This window comes from Triplophysa dalaica, chromosome 3, assembly GCF_015846415.1.
Source record: "Triplophysa dalaica isolate WHDGS20190420 chromosome 3, ASM1584641v1, whole genome shotgun sequence".
Taxonomy (NCBI): domain Eukaryota; kingdom Metazoa; phylum Chordata; class Actinopteri; order Cypriniformes; family Nemacheilidae; genus Triplophysa; species Triplophysa dalaica.
In genome coordinates, this window is record NC_079544.1 from 28,415,361 (window position 1) to 28,438,233 (window position 22,873).

General features: G+C 42.3%; 1 protein-coding gene across 1 annotated transcript in view; it reads right to left on the reverse strand.

Moving 5' to 3' along the window:
- zmp:0000000625 (cadherin-2) overlaps nucleotides 1-22,873 on the reverse strand; it is a 104,895-nt gene that overhangs the window by 38,790 nt on the left and 43,232 nt on the right. Inside the window, 8 exon segments of the mRNA XM_056744060.1 lie at nucleotides 433-572; nucleotides 574-687; nucleotides 1,277-1,462; nucleotides 1,575-1,712; nucleotides 9,686-9,858; nucleotides 9,992-10,136; nucleotides 21,285-21,440; nucleotides 22,313-22,465. Of these exon segments, the coding sequence (XP_056600038.1) occupies nucleotides 433-572; nucleotides 574-687; nucleotides 1,277-1,462; nucleotides 1,575-1,712; nucleotides 9,686-9,858; nucleotides 9,992-10,136; nucleotides 21,285-21,440; nucleotides 22,313-22,465 (1,205 nt within the window).

Here is a 22,873-nt window from a genome sequence, read left to right on the forward strand (position 1 = left end):
TCACATTTGTGAATCGCTACATGGCATGAAGGTCTCATAAATGCCACGCACAAATTCAAAGAAATTAGACACATGTGATGATTTGAGTGCAGATTCAATGATCCTAGATATAATAGATATACTGGTCACTTTTTGACATTATTCAAGGTGAGTTGCCATAAAATGTCTCTGAACACTATCACCACAACTTGTTTTAGAATGTACAACCTAATGACAAACTAAAAATGAAAAGAAAAAGTTGTATATAATTGATCTATTGTATTTAAGACTCAATCAAGACACATTTAAGTACAAATAACCATTTAAATGCACAAGCTTGGTCTGTTACAGATTTAATGTGTCTGGTGGATATTTAATTTTACAGACAGTGCACACCTCATGCAACTTCTTTCACAAAAAAATCTGTGATAGTACAATAAAAGTGTTGTCTACCTGAGGCTCTGCTGCATGAAGCGGTCTGGATCCTGAGCAGTGAAGGTGGTTATTACAGACTCTGTTTGGGGACCCTCCTGAAGTTTCAGTAGTTTGGGGTTGGGCTCGAAATAGGGACTCTCATTTACATCATTGACCCTGGACAGAGACGGTGGCCGTGGACTGACGGGACAGATGGACGCCTCTCTGCAGAGGAACCTCATTCACAGCCACTACCGTCAGCACAAATGCTCTGTTCACCTCATAGTCAATAGGCTTCATGCGGGAGATGCAAACAAAGTCAAATGAATAAATCAAAGACGCCACTCAATCTTCTGTAAAGTTGTTTAAAAGTTTCATCAAATAGACACTAAGCCTCCACAAATGTAATCTTATAAAAATCCTGGCCAGGACGCTTCTGAATAAAATATCTAGTATGGTGTCCATGATGTTCAAAAATTGATGATGTTGAAAAAGTGATGTTGAAAATTCATGAAAATATTTCATGTTAGGTATGGTGACCATACGTGCCATTTTTCCCAGACGCGTCCTGGCCAGGATTTCTGTACCTGCGTCTCAATTGGAAGGCAGCGTCCTCTGGAGGTTGCATTTGTCTGCTCATACGTTATAGCAGTTGTCTTACTTGAAATGTAAAAGTTGCTATCTGAATTAATAAACCCCTATGACAGATGCGCCCGACAAATGCAACCTCATAGAAATCCTCGCAAGGACGCGTCTGGATAAAAGAGTGCGTATGGTCAGTATGATGTTATGTAAACATGATTGACATGTGGAACCCTCAACCATGCTGAAATGTGTTCAAACAAAGAGTTATTTTGTGTGTGTCGTTGTGTAGTTTTCCTACCTTGATGACTGTCACCAGGCCTTTATTTGAAACAGAATCCGTGGGCACAGAGAAATGACCCATGGGGTCACCTGCTGTTATCCTGTACACAGCGTCCCACGCTGCTGTGTTTGGTTGGTCTTTGTCCGAGACTTCCAAGTTGACCAGGACTACATCCACTTGATTCTCTGATACCTCACCAAAGAACTGTTTGTAAAGTACAGTAAAATAGGTTGTGTGTATTTATTGTTTTTTTTTTGCTATGTCATTACAGGCATTTACAGTACTCTTGTATTTAACAGCATTGGATAGAGCTTACAGTGTCAGCAGTGAACTCAGGAGGATTGTCATTGACGTCCGTGACTGTGATCACAGCAGTGGCTGTGTTGGAGAGACCGTATGTTGGGTTTCCTTCCATGTCTGTGGCTTGAATAATCAGTGTGTATTGTGGGACTTTCTGCAAACAGAGACCACTTGTCTTAATGTTCACATTTAATTCAGGTTTCCTTTGAAATGTCACATTTGTGTAGCACTTTTTAAGCTGCACAAAAATGTTATATTGTATTACAGGAAAAAGATGTGGCATATCCATATATTCAGCAATATAGTTTTGCAACCATAATTTTCACGATCCTGTCTCTCTCATTAATGGTTTCCTAGTCTTGTGTCAGGACAATGACAGTCACTTGTGTTTTATGAGGAAGCACATGGCCAGTGTTTGTTTTTGGTGTGCCATGTGCTCTCCTGTCTTGTCTGTTGACCCCACCTCCTCGTTCCCTCATTAATTATCATGTCATTGTTGTTTCATGCCCCTCACCTGTTGCCCTCATTATTTGCTTTGTATTTATTGCCCTTGTGTTTGCTGTCTTGTGCCGGTACGTTTTGAATACCGAATGAGATAAAGCAATATAAATTGCTTAGCACTTTTAAATCTCATCTTAAAACTATTTTACATTTACATTTAGTCATTCAGCAGACGTTTTTATCCAAAGCGACTTACAAGTTGCGTAAACAATGGAAGCAATTGGGTCAAACATTAGGACAACAAAAAGCATAAGAGCAACAAAAAAATGTCTCACAAAGCCTTCTGCAGTGTACAGACCCAAGATTAGCTTATCAAGCTTAAATAAGCATTCTTTATTTTTTAGATATTGTAGAAAAGAAATAGAAATCAGAACTGATCAGTCAGGTATTGACGGAAGAGATGTGTTTTCAGCCGATTCTTAAAGATGGCTATAGAATATACTGATCTTGTAGCAGCGGACAGATCATTCCACAAATGTGGAACCGATCCAGAGAAGGTTCGTGATAGAGATTTTTTTTACCTTTTTGGGATGGCACTACAAGACATGGTTCGTTTGCAGTGTAGGGATCTGGCGGGTACATAAGTCTGCATTAGCGAGTGAAGATGTGGGGGTGCCGAACCAGTGGTGGTCTTGTAGGCCAAGAGCAGAGCTTTGAATTTGATCTGAGTGACTATATGGAGCAAATGTAACTTAATGAAGAGAGAGGGATGTGATGGTTGATGAGCCAAGTTGAATGGAAAAGTTGTGATGAATCTTAGTGTCGGCCGGGATTATAAGCACCATTTTCAATACCATTTTCAGTTTTTCTTTATACAGTTCTTTATTCAAACTCTGTTGTGCATAATCATTTCATAATAAATTATGTATTCAAAATAAAGAGTTTTTAATTTTTAAAATAATTTCTGTTATCATTGGGAGGTTTGTTCAATAAAATTCCAATTGTACCTTAACAGTTGATTACTTGAAAATTATACTGACTGTCAATTGCATCGACAAATAAGAACAATCCGAGAAAGATATAATTTGCATAATATTTAGAACACAGTATATTTTGTGTGTGTGAAGTTCTGAGTCTGTGTTTTGTATGTGTGTGTGTTTGAACCTGTATGTGTGTATCTATCTTCTGTGTTTTTACTTTATTTAACAAATTTTTACTTTTATAGCTTTAAACTTATTGCTTATAGCCAAAATGTTTCATGTACAGCTGCTTTGTAACAATTTTTTTTTTAAAAGCGCTATATAAATAAAGTTGAGTAAGGCACTCTGGTGATGTAGTGTTTGCGTTAACATGCTTGATAGAAGCAAGTGGTAAAAGGCGATCCAGAATTTTCTGTGTCTTTATGACTTGGTGAGAGATGGATCATTTAACCGATAATCTTTGCATTTGTCAAAGTCAGTCACGTTGCTTGAAGGGGGGCTCTTCCCAGAGGAAGCGTTTAAAGAGCAGGTTTCATGTATCTTATAAAATTACTAGTAGCATTCCTTCAATTTTAACGATCTGCGAAATTGTTAATCCAAAAAGTCCATGATGAATTAAGATATCGGCTTCCAAGTCAGGATTCGACACCGAACTACCAGAACAAATCATTAGGCTTTTGAATCTTTCGAGTGTAACATCGACACGTCACAGTGTAACGTATCAGCACAATCCCCGCCTTCCAGCGAAACAGGAACACTCTGACCTGCCCACTAGCCCTTCTGGTAGTGTTGCGTATACAACATGTCCAGGAGATGGTGTGTTGTGTGCCTTGAACGCAAATATACTTTCTTTTCGATGCCAAAGGATGACGATGTGTAAGGATCTGTGGCAAAAAGAATTTTTTCACGATAACACTGCAGTACAATTCCAACCTTGTGTTATGTGCTCGTCATTTTTTTACTCATCTATTGTCCCGACTCGTTTCCGGCTGCGCATCTAGCAAAAGTCCAGCAGGTTTTCAAAAATCTCGGCATTCCCCTCTAAGGCGCAGAAGCCAGCATCACCGCAGTGACCGGCTCCGCAGACAAAAATGTAAGCTTCCGCGCAAGTCCTATCAGGAAGACTCCCCACATCATAATTAATTACTGGTTTATCATCCCAAAGTACGTAGTATAAAAGGATGGTACTTACCCTCTCTTTTGTTTGCAGAAACTAACGCATGAGTGACATAACTGTCCCGCGTAAGTTAGCAACAAGGAAAAGCCCCAGTTCAGGAAAAAATTCTAAGAAGTCACCCTTCACCCACTCCAGTTAACATTCACATACTATCCAGTTACTTGTCATCCCAACCTGATCCATCATTCGTAGATTATGGCCCAAGGGTAGATTTTTTATCCCCCTTGTCCTTCTCTTACGTCGCAAAAAACCTACAGTCAGCTTTAGCTGAACCAGATGTGGTTTCTGCCCTCTTGGGAAAGGAAGTCAATAAAGGTGATATTTTTGGGTCCTTGAATTCTCCTCCTTTTTCTCCTCTTCAAGGTAATTTTCTCGGTTTGGCTACTAGGACATTTTGATTGATTTTTGTGGTTGGTTGATTTTTGACATGTCTTCGACACATTCTAATACTACAGCAACAAAACGAATGGATTCCCCTAGAGCCTTTTTCCCTGTATTATGCTTCAGTAGACAACGGTATTCAGCTAATTAAATTGGCTGGGCAGGGTGCTTTGCTAGCTAAGGCTGACATCACAGAAGCCTTCAAGATTATTCCTATTCACCCTGCTGAGTGTGCACTCTTCAGCATTAAAAGGCAATCAAAATTTTACTTCTCAGTTGGACTCACTTTCGGTTGCAGGAGTAGTCCGCATATATTTAACAATCTATCAGAGACACTGTGTTGGATCCTGCTTAACGTTTGCAAGATTCCATTCGTTCTGCATCTACTCGATGACTTTCTATTGGTTGATTTTCCGTCGCACAAAACCCCCATCCTAGATACACTTAAATACATTTTTAGTGATGTGGTAGTTCCTCTGTCGGAAGAGAAGACACTTGGCCCGACAACTGCTCTCGACATTTTCGGTATACGGCTGGATACTGTTAAAATGCAAATCTCTTCCTATGGACAAACTTTCGAGAATTCGTTCTTATATTGGTTCTTTTATCGGTTCGCAATCAGTTACTAAACGGGAAATGCTCTCATTTCTCGGCCACCTCAATTTTGCCATGAGCATTATTCCACAGCCAGGGCTATTGTATGTCGTTTGCTAGATCTCGCCCACTTAGTAGCTAACTTCAGTGACATCGTGCACCTCGACTGTCACCATTTGGCCACCAGGGGTCGCCTGGGGGTAATGTTATACTTATTTGTTTATTGATTACACCTGTGCCTCGTTTGTTTGAGCGTTTTTATACACCCTGTTTTGCCCTTAGTTCCTTCTGTTAAATTTGTATGTTACTGCCCGTTCCGTATTACGGTGCGCTCTGTTTTCTCCTGTTGGTTCCGAGATACCCTTTTGTGGATTACCTTTCATGGATGTACCCTTGTTGGATTGATCATTTTGTGGATTATTTTGGAGATGGATTGTGCTTGATGGATTATCTTTTTGTTTGACCATTAAATCCTCCTTTTGCAAGCATCGTTGTGTCTGCCTCACCTTTTGGGTTCAACCACTTTCCACACCGTCTACCCGAGTGTGTACCGGGTTCTGACATCGACGAAGGATGCCTCTCAAATCTGACATTCTTGTCCCACCTGCTGAACAGCTGGAATGGTATCTCCTTTTTTCATAACGACACTCCGGAGTCTTCCGTCGCTCTTAAACTTTTTACTGACGCAGCCCCTTCTATAGGTTTCGGAGCTTTTTTCCAAGGCCAGTGGTTCGCCAAGAGGTGGCTGGATCAGCCTTGTCTGTTCTCTATGAGCTCTATCCCATAGCGGTGGTTTGCATCCTATGGGGTTCAGCTTGGTCTCGCAAACACATTATCATGTTTTGCGATAACGAAGCAGCAGTCGCGGTTATTAATAAAGGCAGATCGCCTTATTTAGCTATTATGTCAATCATGAGAAGAATTATTAGGCAATCAATTATACACAGTTTTACAATTAAAGATGAACATATTCCGGGGTACTCTAACGAAATCACTGATGCCCTCTCTCGCTTTCAGTCTTTCTGATGCTCTGCCCAATGACCAACGTACCAATGTAACATCTTCCACCTTTAAAGCCTACAATTCTTCTTGGTCCCTGTTCACAGCGTTCCGTTTAGCCTTTCACATTAACAGTTTTCCAATCTTAGTTTCGACTGTCCGTGCCTTTTTAGTTCATCAATACCAATTTCGCAATCTTAAAATATCCTCTATATGCAGATTACTATCAGATATCAAATTACATGCCAGATTACATGATCCCGGTTATCCGGGTCTATTTTCCACGCCCAAAATCATGGATAAACTCCTTCCTATTACTATTCCCATTTTCAAGGAACTGGTTTACTCAAAGCGCAAAGGGTAATTTCCCGTTTATAGTAATTATTAATTAAGGTCCTAGGCAGATGGTCATCTATGACATTCGAATCCTATATAAGACTGGATTCTAAAACCATCCTGGATGCTCAGCAGGCGTTCTCCACAAGCTTAAGGTACTTACTTTGCAATTACTGGTGGTGGTGGCATAAGTATAGGTTACTTATAGCACGGCTTTGGCAAGCCTCATAACAGCGTCCGAAAAACTTTGGGTAAATTCTGTCGGCTCGTGCAAGCCCATTCAGCCTGTACAGGCTTCTGGAAATTCTGTTTGCTTGTGCAAACCCATCAGCCTGTGCAGGCTTCGGGAAAAAATATGTTGGCTTGTGCAAGCCCATTCAGCCTCGGCAGGCTCTGGAAAATTTGTAGGCTTTTGCAAGTCCAACCAGCCTGTGCAGGCTCTGTCATTTTATATGTATGTTGTTTATTTTATGATTTATTTTTATGCTTTTGCAAGCCCATTCAGCCTGTGCAGGCTCTGTCATTTTATATGTATGTTGTTTATTTTATGATTTATTTTTATGCTTTTGCAAGCCCATTCAGCATGTGCAGGCTTCTGGAAAATTATGTCGGCTTTTGCATGCCCATTCAGCCTGTGCAGGCTCTGTCGTTTTTATGTTTGTTGTTTATTTTATGATTTCTTTTTGTGCTTTTGCAACCCCAATCAGCCGGTGCAGGCTCTGGCTAGTTCACTTGGCTTCGGCAAGCCTGTCATCACTTTTGGAGGTTCTGTTAAAAACAGTGATATGCAACTATTTACCCTTAAAAGATGTTGTTCATGCCACCTTCAATAGAAGTCATGTATATTGTAACCTCATGTTCATGTTTCAACCATGGCTGACAGACACTTACTTTCTCCTTTAGGAACCGCAGGGAGATACATCATCTGGTGGGTTGATTCTGTTTACCTTCTCTTTTGGGGTGGGCTCTGCCCCTGCCTTATCTTCAGGCAGGAACATCAGAATCATTTTTTCATGATTCCTTCATCGGACGGGGCCTATGCCTAAAGATCTTTAACATTATAGTTTAAATCTGTTTTAGGCTTTAGCATCTTCAGCTCTTTTTGAGCTGTATCCACTGGTCGTCGCAGCATCCCTATGAGGAAAACAGTGGTCTGCTTCCAGCATAATCGTGCATTGTGATAACGAGGCAACTGTTCATTGTATTTACAAAGGATGCTCCCACTCCCCCGCCATAATGCCATTCCTCAGAACCCTCATCTGGATCTCAGCCTGTGACCAGTTCATTCTCACTGCCAAACACATTCCCGGATCAAAATATCAGATTGCTGACGCCCTTCCTCATTTTGCCTTCCAGAAGTTCAGGCTGCTGTCACCTGAAGCAGACCCTTTGCCAACACCAGTAGCTCCCTATTTGGAGCTGATATTCCGGTTAACCACCCCCTAAAAACCCGCCTCCATGCCTCTCTAAACTCCAACATCCAAGCCGTCTTCCTCAGGACCCTCCAATCTAATCTCAATGCATGGAAAAGCTTCAAGTCTTTTCACCAGGCGTTCAACGTTCCCTTTCCCAATTTTTCTGTCCTCACCATCATCTCCTTCCAAAACTCTTTAAAAACCACCAAGCCAGCTCAATTCAAGGTTACATGAGTGGAGTCCAGTTCTTCAACAAACTCATATTCAACTCGCTATCAGCTCCCAAACATCAATGCTAATCAAGGGCATTCAACGTACCCAGCCTGCTCGCTAGAAAGCTAGCATAGCCTCAGCGACCGCCTCCGCAGAGGTCAGCACTTCCAAAAATGCATCACATGTAACTCTCCAGCTCTGAGAGAAACCTAAAGTCTTTTAAACAACCTTCAGAACAACAGATAATGCCCGATGGCTTATTATCTGTCTAAAATAACACGGACTGCATGGACCAGAAAGAGCAAGAAAACAATGCGGTTTATAATCGACAAGTAAGTAAAATAAGCTTTTTGAAGATGTGGAAGGAGGGTGTGCCCCCATAGTAATGTTAGGTTTGGCCTAGGATCGGCCATCACCCATAGTATAAAACGGCAAGTGCCCTCGTCACCTAATTCCACTACAGCGGAGCGTGCCACTGTCAACGCTGAAACACGTTCGCTATGGGGCGTGTCAGTGCACTACGGTAGAGCACGCCTCCAAAAGAATGTTTCCACCTTGTTCTCTTCTTCTTATGGTGGCGGTTTTGGCGCCATCTAGGCTACCACCGTTATAAAACAAAAACAAAGGGCATCGCAATCTTATAGTAAATTTGTTCAGGCTAATTTGATATTTAGTCATTTTTAAAAATAAAACATGAATATTCACGAAATATTGGTGATGATTAATGATTACTCTGCTGCGTATGTATACACAAAAAACAAGACTTGCATGCAGTATATTTTTGCTTAAAATATATTTCTTAAAATAATACCACCTTTATCTTTTCATTAACAATCATATGCTGTGCCTACACTACTTATAAAATATCTGCTTATCAAATGCTTTCATTCTAGAATGAGTTGTCTTCAACTCACCTAATTAATACTGTATTAAAAAATTGGCTATTTGGCGACACACACTTTATTATTATTATTTATAAAATATTAAACAAAATGTACATTTTAAATGGCACTGATAATTACAAATAAACAATTATTAAGCGCATAGTTCAGAGAAAAACAGATACAAAGAACCAATAAAAGCAAACAGACAATAGCCCACTATAGTGCACCAGTTCCGCAAGCTTACGTCTTTATCTTGGCTTGCCCACTCACTCCCTCATGTCTCTGCTTGAGTGACTTGAACCTGTGTTGTTCCTTTAATTAGCTTAGCTTTAATTTATAGTAAATATTTGTGTGAAAGTCCCAAGGTGGTGTAGTCGTATGTTGGGATTTGTGTCGTTGCAATCCCGCTGCTTGGTCACAAAGAGGTTTTACATTATTGATAATAAGATAACGCAAACATGCAATCGTAACACAGGACTGATTCACCGGACAGATTGTGTGTGCTGTAATAGAATAATGTTTACACACACAAACAAATGTACCTGTACTAACAATGTTACCAGCATGTACTAAAACTGTAACAGTAGATCTTATGTATTAGCAACATAAAATATATGTCGTAGAATCCTAGGTATGAATATGAAGGCAACAATCGAGGTTTCTTTTTAGAAGTAATTTTTTCCTACTGTCAGAGAAGGTGTAAATACCTCTCGGTCTAACCCAGCTGCAACAGTGATGATACTTCCTGTCTTGTTGTTAATAGTGAACATGTTGGCGCTCAGGCTGGCAGGATTCTGGGACACAATCTTATAGCGGAGTTGACTGTTTGCAGTTTTGGGATCATCTTTGTCCACTGATGTTACAGTCATAACTGATGTCCCTATGGAAATAAAAAAAGGAAGATGATACACAACTTATATTATACAGTGTACTGACATGTGTTTGAATTTTACTGGCACGTTGTCTTTCACATCCGGATGTACTCTTATGTACATTAACACTGAGGTCTGTACCTGGTTTAGATCCTTCAGGAACACTTCCATTCCAAATCTGTTGGATGAACTCTGGTCGATTGTCATTCATGTCGATTACATGGATCATGATGTCAACAGGGTTTTCCACCTGATTACCATTAAGGTCCACAGCATGGGCCCTTAACTGATGCATAACAAACAAAGCATCAATTTATTAATACTATTGTTATTGAAAGTTAAGTTATTCTGTACACTAATATGTGAAAATGAAAGTGGTGCCTGGGTCCTGAGAAACAAAGAACTTTGCAAAAGTAAAAACTTGTTTGACAAAACATAACTTGTTGCTAATACCAGCCCGGCACTCGAAAGTAGAAGATGATTCATTGCACTCTGTGCCCGGTAATGTTACTTTCTGAAGAAGTTTAACCGTGCTGTACTGCCCTTTCAGGTTGTTTTTCGTGAGAGAGAGCGTTTTGCTTATCTCCACATGACTGACAAAGCACAACTATGTTCTTGCCTTTGACAGAAATGAATGAATGAAGTATTTATAAAGTACTTTATTTGGTCATTGCTGCACACCCGAAGCACTTTAAAATCACATGAGGGAGGTTTCTCATCACCCACCACCAGTGTGCATCATCCACCTGAATGATGCAAAGTCAGCCACAGTACAACAGCGCCAGTGCGCTCAGCACACACCACACATCTTCCTGCAGAAACCTAGCTTTCCCAGGAAGGTTCCAATCCAGATACTGACCAGACTCAGTGGGCAACCAGTCTTGGGCTACAGGGTGATACGGCTGGTGGATAAATGAACTCAAAATAATGATTGATGACTGTAACAAGATTCAAGATATGGAAGGAAGGAGGCGGGAACCGGCAAACATTTAAACAGACTTTAATTAAATAAAAACAGTGTAAATAAACAGCCAGCAGCCCCTCACGGACGACTGTCGTCAACACAAACATAAATATAAACTTAACATATGTTCGGGCCCAGTCCTCTCTCTTCGACGGTCAGGTCGCTCGTTCTCTTATATGTTCCCAATCTCCTATGTGATTCTAGCCCAGTGTGCGCACAGCTGGCGCTCATGCACAATTACTCACCGGTCTCGAACCACGGTCTCGCCCCGCCTACTCCACTACAATGACAGAAGACATGCTTTTCTCTCTCTCAATGCTGAATTGTTTTTTTTGTTAGTTGTACCAAAGATTGTCTTATAATTGGGAGATATGGGTCTGTAATACTTACATTTGGAGCATGAAGGCTATCATGGATCACGAAGGGCACCTCAGCCAATCATATAACAGAGACTAGTCTCCTTGCCAGCGTTCCGCCCAGTCTGCTAAAGCCGTGGCAATAGCATTAGCCGTGCTGAATTTTTAACTTAAGATTGTAGGCTGTCGATCAAGCTTGGGTAGTGGTCAATGAAATCGCTGGTGCAAAAGGCAGGCATCAAACAGCCATTTCTCTTTTTACAATATAGATGCTAAAACACTGCATTCTGTCGGCAATACGGAATTGCAGCTATAATGAGTTTGCAACAAGGATTGAGTTGAGTTGAATACCCTCCAAAAAAAGATGCTGGTACAACTTCGGATAAAGAAGACATCAACTACAGTAGGTGGCCGTGGGCCCTTTTTTATTGATGGACCTTGTACATGTTAATAACATGTCAAGGCTCGACAGTCACAGATACACCGTTGTGTTCAAAATTATTCAACCCCCAATGCTGTAAATGGTTTTAGGGAATTTAGTGTACATTTGTAATTGTATTCAGAATGAAATCCTACAAGGAGGTTCAATGAAGTGTTTTCAATCAGGTATTGAAAACACCTGTGGATATCAGGGAGCAGCAATAAAGCCTAATAAGCACCAATTAGGCAGCTTTAAAATGACTGTGATACTCAGCTCCTTCTAGACATTTACTGGTGTGGTTACAAACATGGTGAGGTCAAGAGAATGGTCCAGGAAGACAAGAGAACAGGTGATTACTCTTCACAGGAAGGGCAATGGCTATAAGAAGATTGCAAAGATGTTAAACATACCAAGAGACACCATAGGAAGCATCTTTCGCAAATTCAAGGCAAAGGGCACTGTTGAAACGCTACCTGGTCGTGGAAGAAAGAAGATGCTGACTTCGACTGCTGTGCGCTACCTGAAGCGTAGAGTGGAGAAAAGTCCCCGTGTGACTGCTGAGGAACTGAGAAAAGATTTGTCAGATGTGGGTACTGAAGTTTCTGCTCAGACAATACGGCGCACCCTGCGTAATGAAGGCCTCCATGCCAGAACTCCCAGGCGCACCCCCTTGCTGTCCCCAAAGAATAAGAAGAGTCGATTGCAGTATGCCAAAAGTCATGTGGACAAACCACAGAAGTTTTGGGATAGTGTTCTGTGGACTGATGAAACAGAATTAGAACTGTTTGGGCCCATCGATCAACGCTATGTTTGGAGGAGGAAGAACAAGGCCTATGAAGAAAAGAACACCTTGCCTACTGTGAAGCATGGCGGGGGGTCAATCATGCTTTGGGGCTGTTTTGCTTCTGCAGGTACTGGGAAGCTTCAGCATGTGCAAGTTACCATGAATTCTCTTCAGTACCAGGAGATATTGGATGACAATGTGATGCAGTCCGTCACAAACCTGAGGCTTGGAAGACGTTGGACCTTTCAACAGGACAATGATCCCAAGCATACCTCCAAGTCCACTAGAGCATGGTTGCAGATTAAAGGCTGGAACATTTTGAAGTGGCCATCGCAGTCACCAGACTTAAATCCGATTGAGAACCTCTGGTGGGACTTAAAGAAAGCAGTTGCAGTGCGCAAGCCTAAGAATGTGACTGAACTGGAGGCTTTTGCCCATGATGAATGGGCGAAGATACCCGTAGATCGCTGCAAGACACTTGTCAAGCTATGCTTCACGTTTAAAAGCTGTTATAACTGTAAAAGGATGTTGTACTAAGTACTAAGATTGAATGTCACTTGGGGGTTGAATAAAACTGATAATGATGTGAGCTCAGAAAAGACATTTGTGGTTATTTCATTATAAATGTTATGTTATATTTGTCTGACCTACACGTGCCTCTTTGATTTAATTGTAAGCAGGATGACTGAATGATCATAATCAATGTCAAACCGACCTAAACAATCAATTTCAGCGGGGGTTGAATAATTTTGAACACAACTGTAGCTACAGCTACATCATGTGTTATTTACGGAGCCCTGGAGGTGACATGACTTTTATTTTTCATCTCAATTGCGCGAGTTAAACAAAAGACAGCATCAATGTCACTTCCAGTAGTAATTGTAGTAAATAGTATTTCAGGAGTTGGCCTATGCAGATAATAGAGTAGGGTTGAGGGTATGCGTATTTGACATGCTGTCGGCATGAGGGCTCCGAATCCGGCATTAGCCTGAACCCGGAACACTCCCCACAAGAGATAGAACTAGTGCAGGACTGCAGCAGTAAATATGTACACACACCCCAAAACAAGGCTGGTATAGGGTGCTTGTGACCCGTTCTTGCTTGGTATGAAAGCCATTGTTGCCGAGTCTGGTAGAGAGTCCAGATGTTACTGAAGCGCGAACTTCTGAGGTTTCTGGAGGAAGGGTGCCGGCTGAACATAGAGATGAAGGAAGGATCTGGCCCCTGTTGGGGCGGTCGCTGAGGCGATTCCGGCTTCTAGATGAGTTCAGACTGCTGTGGAAGAGTTTAAGTGGATGCACGGGCCCTTGTGGGGCGGCAGCTGCTGCGATACTGGCCTCTAAGGGAGTGACGTCTGCTGCTGCAGAACGAAGATGGTGGCACGGCCCTTGTGGGGCAGTCGGTGCTGCAATGTTGGCCTCTAAGGGAGTGATGTCTGCTGCTGCAGAACATAGATGGAGGCACGGACCCTTGTGGGGTGGTTTCTGCTGCCCTCTAGGGAGTGATGTCTGGTGCTGCAGAACGAAGATGGAGGCAATTGCCCTTGTGGGGCAGACGCTGCTGCGATGCTGGCCTCTTATGGAGTGATGTCTGCTGTTGCTGAATGTAGATGGAGGTACGGGCCCCTGTAGAGCAGTCGCAGCTGCGTAACTGGCCCTAGAAGAGCAGTCTGGAATGAAGGAGTTTGGCCTGAGTTTGAGGGTAGATTGATGCTAGATGTTCTGGAAGATTATGGTCCGATGGGGTTCTTTGATGAGGGATCGGTCCGAACGGATGTAGCTTTTGAAGGCCTCTGACGTCCAGTGGCCATGAGCTTGGATCTCAGGCTGGGAGAAACCTTTTTGGGCGGCTGTGGTAGCTGCGCCGATGCGAAAGGAATGGCTAGAGAAATGTTCTTTTGGGAAGCCAGATTGGATGGGGATTTTGCCACTGATCTCCTGAAATGTAGGTAGGCAAGGAGGGTTTGGTAAGGCTAGATGGGTGTTTGAAGATTGAATATGTAGATGAAATGGCCTCTTTTGAATTGATCTGTCTTACTTTGCTTGATGTGGAAAGAGATTGTTTCTGCGTCAAGCACTGCTAAGTCAGAGATGGTGGGGCGGACTGAAGAGTTAAAGCTAGATGTAGTGGTCATTTCAGAGCATCTGAGAGATCCGAAAAAGGCCAGAGTCTGTGATCTGATGGTTCCTGAGACGGGAGGCGGTTCTATAGCCGATGCGTTGGCATTGCTGATGGAATAGAGAGAAGGGAGGGAATGGCAGACGCTGGCTGTGTAAAGTCTCGGGACCAGCGCCTAAGTTTCTTGTGGAGGCAGCCTCACGCTAGTGGGTGACGAAGGCACCGCTGGCCAAGAGCCAGCATGGAATGAAGGTGGAATGAATGAGCCCGTGCTCTGGTTGGTAGCTAGCTAGCATAACTTGGGTGGCTAGAAGTGTCAGCTGCTGGCAGGGCATTGGTAGGAGATGTGCTCTGGAATGCGGCTGGAGGGATGATCTGCGGAAATCTCTCGACTGGGTGGTCCATGGGTGGCTACCCATGGTGGCTGATGGCTGGCTTGAACTGCTGAGGTGGATTGAGGCGGGCGGCTGTTGTAACCTTACGATATTAAGCTCTTCCTCAACTTGGGGTTGGATCTGGACATGTTGTGGTCGAAAGTGGTCTTGTCTTGCCGGAATCTGATACTGAAAAGTCTGGGGACTTGTTCGCTTCTGGCCGGGGACTCCCCGAGAAAACTGACTCCCCTGACTGACAGGTATGCGATGATGTTTAATTTCGCATGGCGAGTTTTTGAGTGTTTAAATGTTACTGACACCTGAGTGAACGTACAAGGTCTGAAAACGATTGTTGCAAGTTTACATGTATAGTGATAAAGTCTTGTGTAGGTGATACCTGTGCTTGAAGATGGAGTTATTCCCTTGTTTGCATGATGTAATAAATCTCAATAAAATGGAAGGAAGGAGGCGGGAACCGGCAAACATTTAAACATTTAATAAAGTAATATAACAGCCGGCGGCCCCTCACGGACGACCGCCGGCGAACAAAACATAATATAAATACAAACATAGCATAAATTCTGGCCCGGTCCTCTCTTCCCGACGGTCCGGTCGCCATTGTTTCTTTATAGGCTCCCAATCTCCTACGTGGTGCGAGGCCGGTGCGCGCACCACTGGCGCTAATTAACAATCACTTACCGGCCTCGAACCACGGTCTCGCCCCGCCTACTCTACTACATACCCCCATCACCCCTCACAGGCCGGGGGGTACCCCCGCGACTGTGCAAGCTCCCTCCCCCTCCCTCGGGGGGGGTGGGGTGGGGGGTATGCAGCGACGAGACGAGACAACGGGGACGGGAGCTCTCGGAGCGACCGGAAAGAGAGAGGGGAGAGAGGTAAAAAAAATTATAGTCCGGTTCCCTGACATGCTGCCGCTCGTTCCTCAACCAGCCGAGAGGCTCTTCCTCGCGGTGCTATGCGGTGGTGCTGGACGTTCGATGGACGGCCCGATCCTCCTCCGCCTCCTGGCGGTTGGCGATGGCTCCTCCGTGTTAGGGCACCGGGGCAGCGAGTCAGTCCGCCGTTTCCTGCTCCTCACCATCATGGCTGTTGGCATCAGGATTCCGGCTCACGGCCAACGGCGCTGACTCCTCCCCTCCCTTTTGGACGGCCGCCATCCCACCTCGGCCCAGGAGCACGGCAGCGAGCTCTCTGTCCCATCCGAATCTTCGCTCCAGAACCACCGCCTCGGGCAGCCACTGGCGGACGTCGCTCGTCCGCGCTGCCCGAACTCCTCAGCACCGCGATGCCCCTCAGCAGCGAGGGCTCTCCGACAGCATGTCTCTCCTTCCTCCCGGGTTTCGGCACCAATGTAATAAATCTCAATAAAATGGAAGGAAGGAGGCGGGAACCGGCAAACATTTAAACATTTAATAAAGTAATATAACAGCCGGCGGCCCCTCACGGACGACCGCCGGCGAACAAAACATAATATAAATACAAACATAACATAAATTCGGGCCCGGTCCTCTCTTCCCGACGGTCCGGTCGCCATTGTTTCTTTATAGGCTCCCAATCTCCTACGTGGTGCGAGGCCGGTGCGCGCACCACTGGCGCTAATTAACAATCACTTACCGGCCTCGAACCACGGTCTCGCCCCGCCTACTCTACTACACATGATAATTAGCTTTATCTGCGAGCAGTGAGACGCGGAGAATGAGCATGTTACTGTCACCCAAACGTTCTCAATAAAAATGTATGTTTCGCTGGGGTTACTATTCTAAGATGCGGTTGTGTTCAGGTTGGCAGACGAGAGACGATGGTGATCTTGAGTTTAAGCCACTGTTAAATACACAACAGCGGCACGCATCAGTATAACTTAAAGGTAATGGCGGCGTGCATTATTTGGGCAAGACGTAAATGAGAACCGCACGCTGTGTAGAAACATATGCGTTTGACTGACGTTCGCTGAACAGCATGTTCACCGAGGAAGTGCACTCGTGCTGGCCAGCGATATGCCATTCTTGAGTGCAACAGTGGTGACAGCAAGACAGTGGAGAAAGCTAGACATATTTTTAAGTATAAAAGATTGTTCTCACCCAGCTTCTTACGTAACAGCGAGTTTGGTGGTTCAAACACTAGTAAACTCGTTTTTTTACATCGTTGATTGTGAGGTATCAGAAAATGAGTCATGGAATATGGGGTTGATTAGAGTGACTGCATGTAATGAAGGGATGAATTATTTCAAAGAGATTGTTTCTCTTTGCAGGAGATGGGTGTACAGCCATTGAAACGTTATCTTGTTTGCATTAGCGTATCCTTATTGGATTGGGTTGAAATACGGCGATCTTGCGAGTCTGTCTAGCATATGTTTACTGATGGCGAATCTACTGGGAAAATGTAAGTGGAAATGTTGCTTTACGGATCAGGCCTGCTCCTTGGCTGCAGCGCTTTCAAGGACAGTAGGATCCCTTGAATATCTTACGTCCGTCATGAGTTAATAAAATCCTTTTAGAGTTTGTTTTTTATGCAAACAAGCTGCTGTTTTGCGTGTGCTTCTATGAGCAACGTTGTTGTGAAACGTCCGAGACGTGATTATCACTTGAAAAGATCCATGGACATAGCATCGAAAGAAACTTATCGATGCTTGAGAATGAAAGGAGTGTGAAGGTAAGACGTCTTGACTATTTGTAGAGATTCTCTCTCTCTCTTGAACTGATAGGTCGGAGCTGTGATTGCTGATAGCCGACCAGCCGAGTTAATTATCTGCTCCTACTCCTCCCGAACTTAGTTAATAAAACATAATTTGACTAGTTAGGGGAAAAAAATATATAAATAAAATGAAACGGATTATGACAACTTTAGACTTTTGAATGGGTTGTGGTCATTGTTTCCCTTGTTTCATTTATAGCCTGTAATTCAATCACTTTTGTCGTTTTTCTGTAGACATTAATAATGACCGGCCAGACCTGTGGACTGCCAAACAAAAAGAAGATTGTAAATCCAAGAACCCCTGGTTGGGATCCAAACACAAAAAAATGGGTAAGTTTAGGTAGATTTCTAGTTTGGGTAACTTCTGAAACCGTGGACATTGTGACATTGTGTGTGTCCTTAGATGTATATGGAAGAAATCGACTATAAACACATATAGCTGTGGATACAGTAGTTGCATTGTTTGTTTTTGCTTCACAGCATGTCTGGTCTGTAGCAGTGCGCACTCCATTGGGATCAACAAGGAGCACTCTCAAGAGAATGGATGAACTTTGAAATTCAAGTGTCTGGTCAGGGAAGTAGAACATCAAGTCTGTCTGCCTTGAGAAATAAGGTGAGGATGCTTTGTCCAAGGCCCACACTCAGGCTGTGAACAGAACAAATCTATGACTGAATCCTACATGATGAAAACTGAAGCAGTGTTTCGAACAGCCTACTATCTGGCCAAAAAGAACTACTAACTACTAACCTGTTTAACTATTGCCGGCTTTACAGAAGAGTGGCTTCATGAAAACTGGGTAAAATTTGTATCTGATGGAGCCAGTGTCATGTTAGGAAAGAAGTCAGGAGTAGCAACCAGGCTAACTTCAAGATTTCCAAAGCTTCTTGTATGGCACTGTATGAACCATAGACTTGAACTCACTGTGTAAGATGCAGTTGATGAGGTAAACTCTGTCAATCACTTCATAGCATTTATCCAGAAGCTATATTCTCTGTATAGTACATCAAACAAAGATGAACATGAATACCTAAATGCAGCAGCTGAAGTAGGCTCACAACTTCTTCGCATTGGCAGAATCTTGGATGTACGCTGGGTGGCCAGTAGCTTTCGAACTGTTTGGACACCCCTGGGAGCTTTTGTGCAGCACTTTAAAAAGGCTTGCTGTGATGAGAAGAGGTCCACCAAAGACAGGCAAATGTACATAAGTTTACTAGACCATGTTCAAAGTCCAGAATTTATTTGTGACCTTGGGCTCATGTATGAAACTCTCCATGAACTAAGTCTCCTGTCACAGGAGCTTCAGTCTCGTTCAATAACTCTGCTCAGAGCAGAGCATCTGCTGAAATGCTCAATCAGAGTGATCCAGTCATTCAAAGAGAGTCCAGGTGAGAAATATAGTGAGGCTTTAGAAAAGACAGGGGAGTATCGGTCTACAGCACTGAAAACGACTGCAAAGCTGAGGTCTATCTCAGTGTACACTCTGGCCCACGCTATGTGTTGAAAATCAGCTGTTTAAAGACACAAAAGAAACTACTGACTTGCCAAGTGAGAGAATAGGTGTCATCCCAAGAATAAGGAATAGTTCACTCAAAATGCATAGTTGTCTCTCACTAGTCTGTGGGCCAGTATTGGTTTAGTAATTTCATAATCCTTCATCCCTGAGATCAAGCAGCAGAAATTTTGTGACAATGAGCAAATACTACTGACGGATTTTTGGGTAAACTAAATACAGTAGTCTTACATGTCACTGTTTCTCAAACAGGTTAAAAATTTAGGGTATACCCACTTCTCCAGGGACCACTACACAACTGCATTTGACGAATTTGTAAGATTGTCTCAAATTTACTGCCTTAATTTCTGGATGTGATGGCATGGCTTTGCGTATAGTTTGTATAGCCTATACTTGTATTACGTTTAATGATATATGATCGTACCTGCCTGCTTATGAGACCCCTGATCGCGAACCTGAAAAAAGATTGCGGTTTCAAATGTTACAAAAGTTTCATGATAAATAAACGAACGGGAGAATCCAGGTAACTTATGGTTAACACCCAAAATAATACCAAAACAGTTCAAAGCAGCCTCCATTATTCGCAAACGGTGGATAAAACCTTGAAAAATGATATATGATCCAATCAAATTACAGACATCTCCGATTCGCAAAAGCTTAAGATCACAGACAACCTCTGCAATTAATACAAATGACTAGAGGTCCCCAGGTAATACTAATCTTGTGTGAATACTGATCAGGGCACATCAAGCGATCTTTAACAAAGCAATAGTGACGCACAGTACAAAAATGTTTTAGTCACATAAGATTGCTGCACCATTCCTTTCGGATCCAATATTGACGGCACAGCACTGCTTTTTAATTCTAGTCATACCACAAATTCAGTGTCGAAACTGTATTCTTCCACACAAGGGGCGGCACAATAATTAGCTATCTTTACCGGCATGTTTTTTTATTGCTTCTCGCTGGTTATGCGATGCGCAAACTAGTGGGCAGGGCTAGAGAAGTAGTCGTTTATAGTTTTCAGTGGAAGTGGTGTTCAACCTATAAATGACATCATAGAGAGGTGCATTCCAGAACCTGGCGTTCACTGGGCCTGGTGTCAATAACATTTACATTTATACATTTGGCAGACGCTTTTATCCACAGGGACTTACATTGCTTTATCCTATACATTTATTTCTAAATATTTGCAATCCTCTGGGATCAAACCTAAACCTTGCATTGTTAACACAATGCTCTTACCACTGAGCTACAGGAATAATAACAGACGTCATCTCAGTTACAAGGGCGTTTTCAGTTCTGACACTTGCACGATGTTCACCTGAATACCATTCCCTCTTATATAACAAAAGCTCGGGTTAAAATTGTGATTTTAATTCATGGCTCATTTAATGTACATGTTATGGAGAATTTGTTTTTTGTGGAAATGGCTTCACTTGAGATATTCTTTTGCTGCACGTTGATACAACACAAGCTCACTTGCACAAAACACATATTTTTAGTGTAATAAATTAATTTATATTTAATAATAAAACCATACAGATATATCCCAAATCATTAAATTAAAAGGAAAAAAGTAATAATTTACAGGACCTGTTAAAAAATGCACTTTGCTACTAAACTGACAGACTGTCAAAAGAATAATAACATACAGCCTGTCTGAATATCTTTTTCAAGAGTCAGAAACAAATGTTTTACAATTTTAAAACAAAGTGTGGTCAATATCAATTAAATCAAATCTTTCAAAAGTTGTCAATTTCAAAAGTAAATTTCTGCTGGAGAACTGTGTGGCGTCACACAAGAAGCAGGGTCACATGTAGACTGTTTACATTTTCTTTCATTGAATGACTTTAATCTAAGGTCATTTCGCCTGATGTCTGATTGTGTGAGAGTTTAATCATGACGCTGTATGATGAGAACTGATGCCTCTTTGTCTGTGGTGCGATGCCGTTTGACAATATCGTAATATGTATGCCATATCAGCAGTTAGGGTTGAAACAACCCATCATAGATTAATCCATAACCAACAGTTGGATTTGGAAAAGCTGTGAAAGCTGCCAAAATAATAAAGACACATGGAAATAGAAATAAAGAACAACTATTTCTTTGATCATGTATAAATTAATATTAACTATTTTGGCATATGAAGATTTCATTACATTGGGTTTGTTGTTGCATGAGACTTACTCACATTGAAGCTAGGTAAGTGCTCGCGGTCCAGAGGCTTCAGTACTGATAGTTGTCCTGAAATGGGGTCAATGGAGAAGACACTGGTTGGTGGCTGGTCGGCACCTGGTCCAGTCACACTGTAGCGTAAACTCACGCTCTCATCATTATCTGAGCGAATCTACATGACAGCAGAGTGAAGCGTCAACGTAATATTGAAATAATATCCCACTTCCCATCCGCAAGGAGAAATATTTTCATCTTGAACAAAGTGTTCAACAAGAAAGCCAAATGTAGGTCAGTACCCAATTTCATCAATAGGCATTTGATAAGATGGTGACAAGTGAAGGAGAAGCAATTTATTGACATTGCTTGTAAACCAGTCAATGTTTTGCTATTTTTACTGTATTGACAGCAGCTGATCTCTACTGAACCAATCGGTTTGATTACCCAGGGTCCATTGAAGTGTATGAGATGTATTCAAGTGCTCCTATTACTCTCTATAAATAAACTATATCATGAAATGCATACTAAGACCCAAAAGTATACACAAATTTTAAAATTCTTTCCCCTCCATCCTCTTTTTTTTAAAAGATGACAGTCAGCGCCAGTATTTTGGAACATTTTCACTAAAATGTGATGACAGGACATTTTCTGTACTGAATGTTCCTTTTTTTAATCACCTCTTAAATGTGAGTAGGATTCTTCAAAAGTGCATCATTTTGATTAAACAGCTGATCTATTTAGCTTTTTTGTCGAAGAATCCACCCAGATAAGATACAAATTATTGTTAAAAACAGACCAAATATTTTCCCCAAAACATAAAATATATACGTTCTTTCCAAAGATGTGCAACAGTACAAACATTGATTGCCGTAATAACTTATATTTGGCGGATTGTGGATTTTAAACAATGAGATAACTGGTCAATGGCAGGAAAGAGTTTAATATCTTGAATACCCCTTATCCAAAAATCCAAGCAGATTCTATATCAAAGTACTACGAATGGAGGCAATTTGTGTTACTATCATCACATTGGTGTATAGCTCTTACCCTGACCAGGTTCATTGGGAAAGGTCCTTTGGAGTTTTCTGCCACATTGATTGGAGGGATAACCCAGCCTCTCTTTATCCGTCTGAGTGACCTGTCTATCGGATGAGAAGGGATCACTATTTCTGGTATATGTGTCCTGGGCACGCCATGCTTCTACAGATAAGGACAAAGGTAAACTAATGGGTTAAATCACAGAACGCCAGCTTCAGCAGTTATTCATCAATGTGAAATGTGAAATCTGTTATAAGAAGGACAGAATCCCAGATAGCAACCAAATTAGCAAATTGTTGCGGCCCACATCTTACAGCCCATGCCCCCTTATCTGGACCACATACTGCATGGAATGTAGGCATTGGGGTGGTCCGCTCCTGTTTGCGAGATCTGGGCCACAAGCAACCCAAAGCAATGCCGCATTTTAGCAAAAAAACAAATCAAATAAAGCAGAAAGGACCCAAAATATGGGCAAAACTGGATTTTAATTTAATTTAACAATTAATTTAGTTGTGGTTCAGATTCAACACCCAAATGTCTGACAGTTTTGTCAATTGAGTTTTAGTGTTT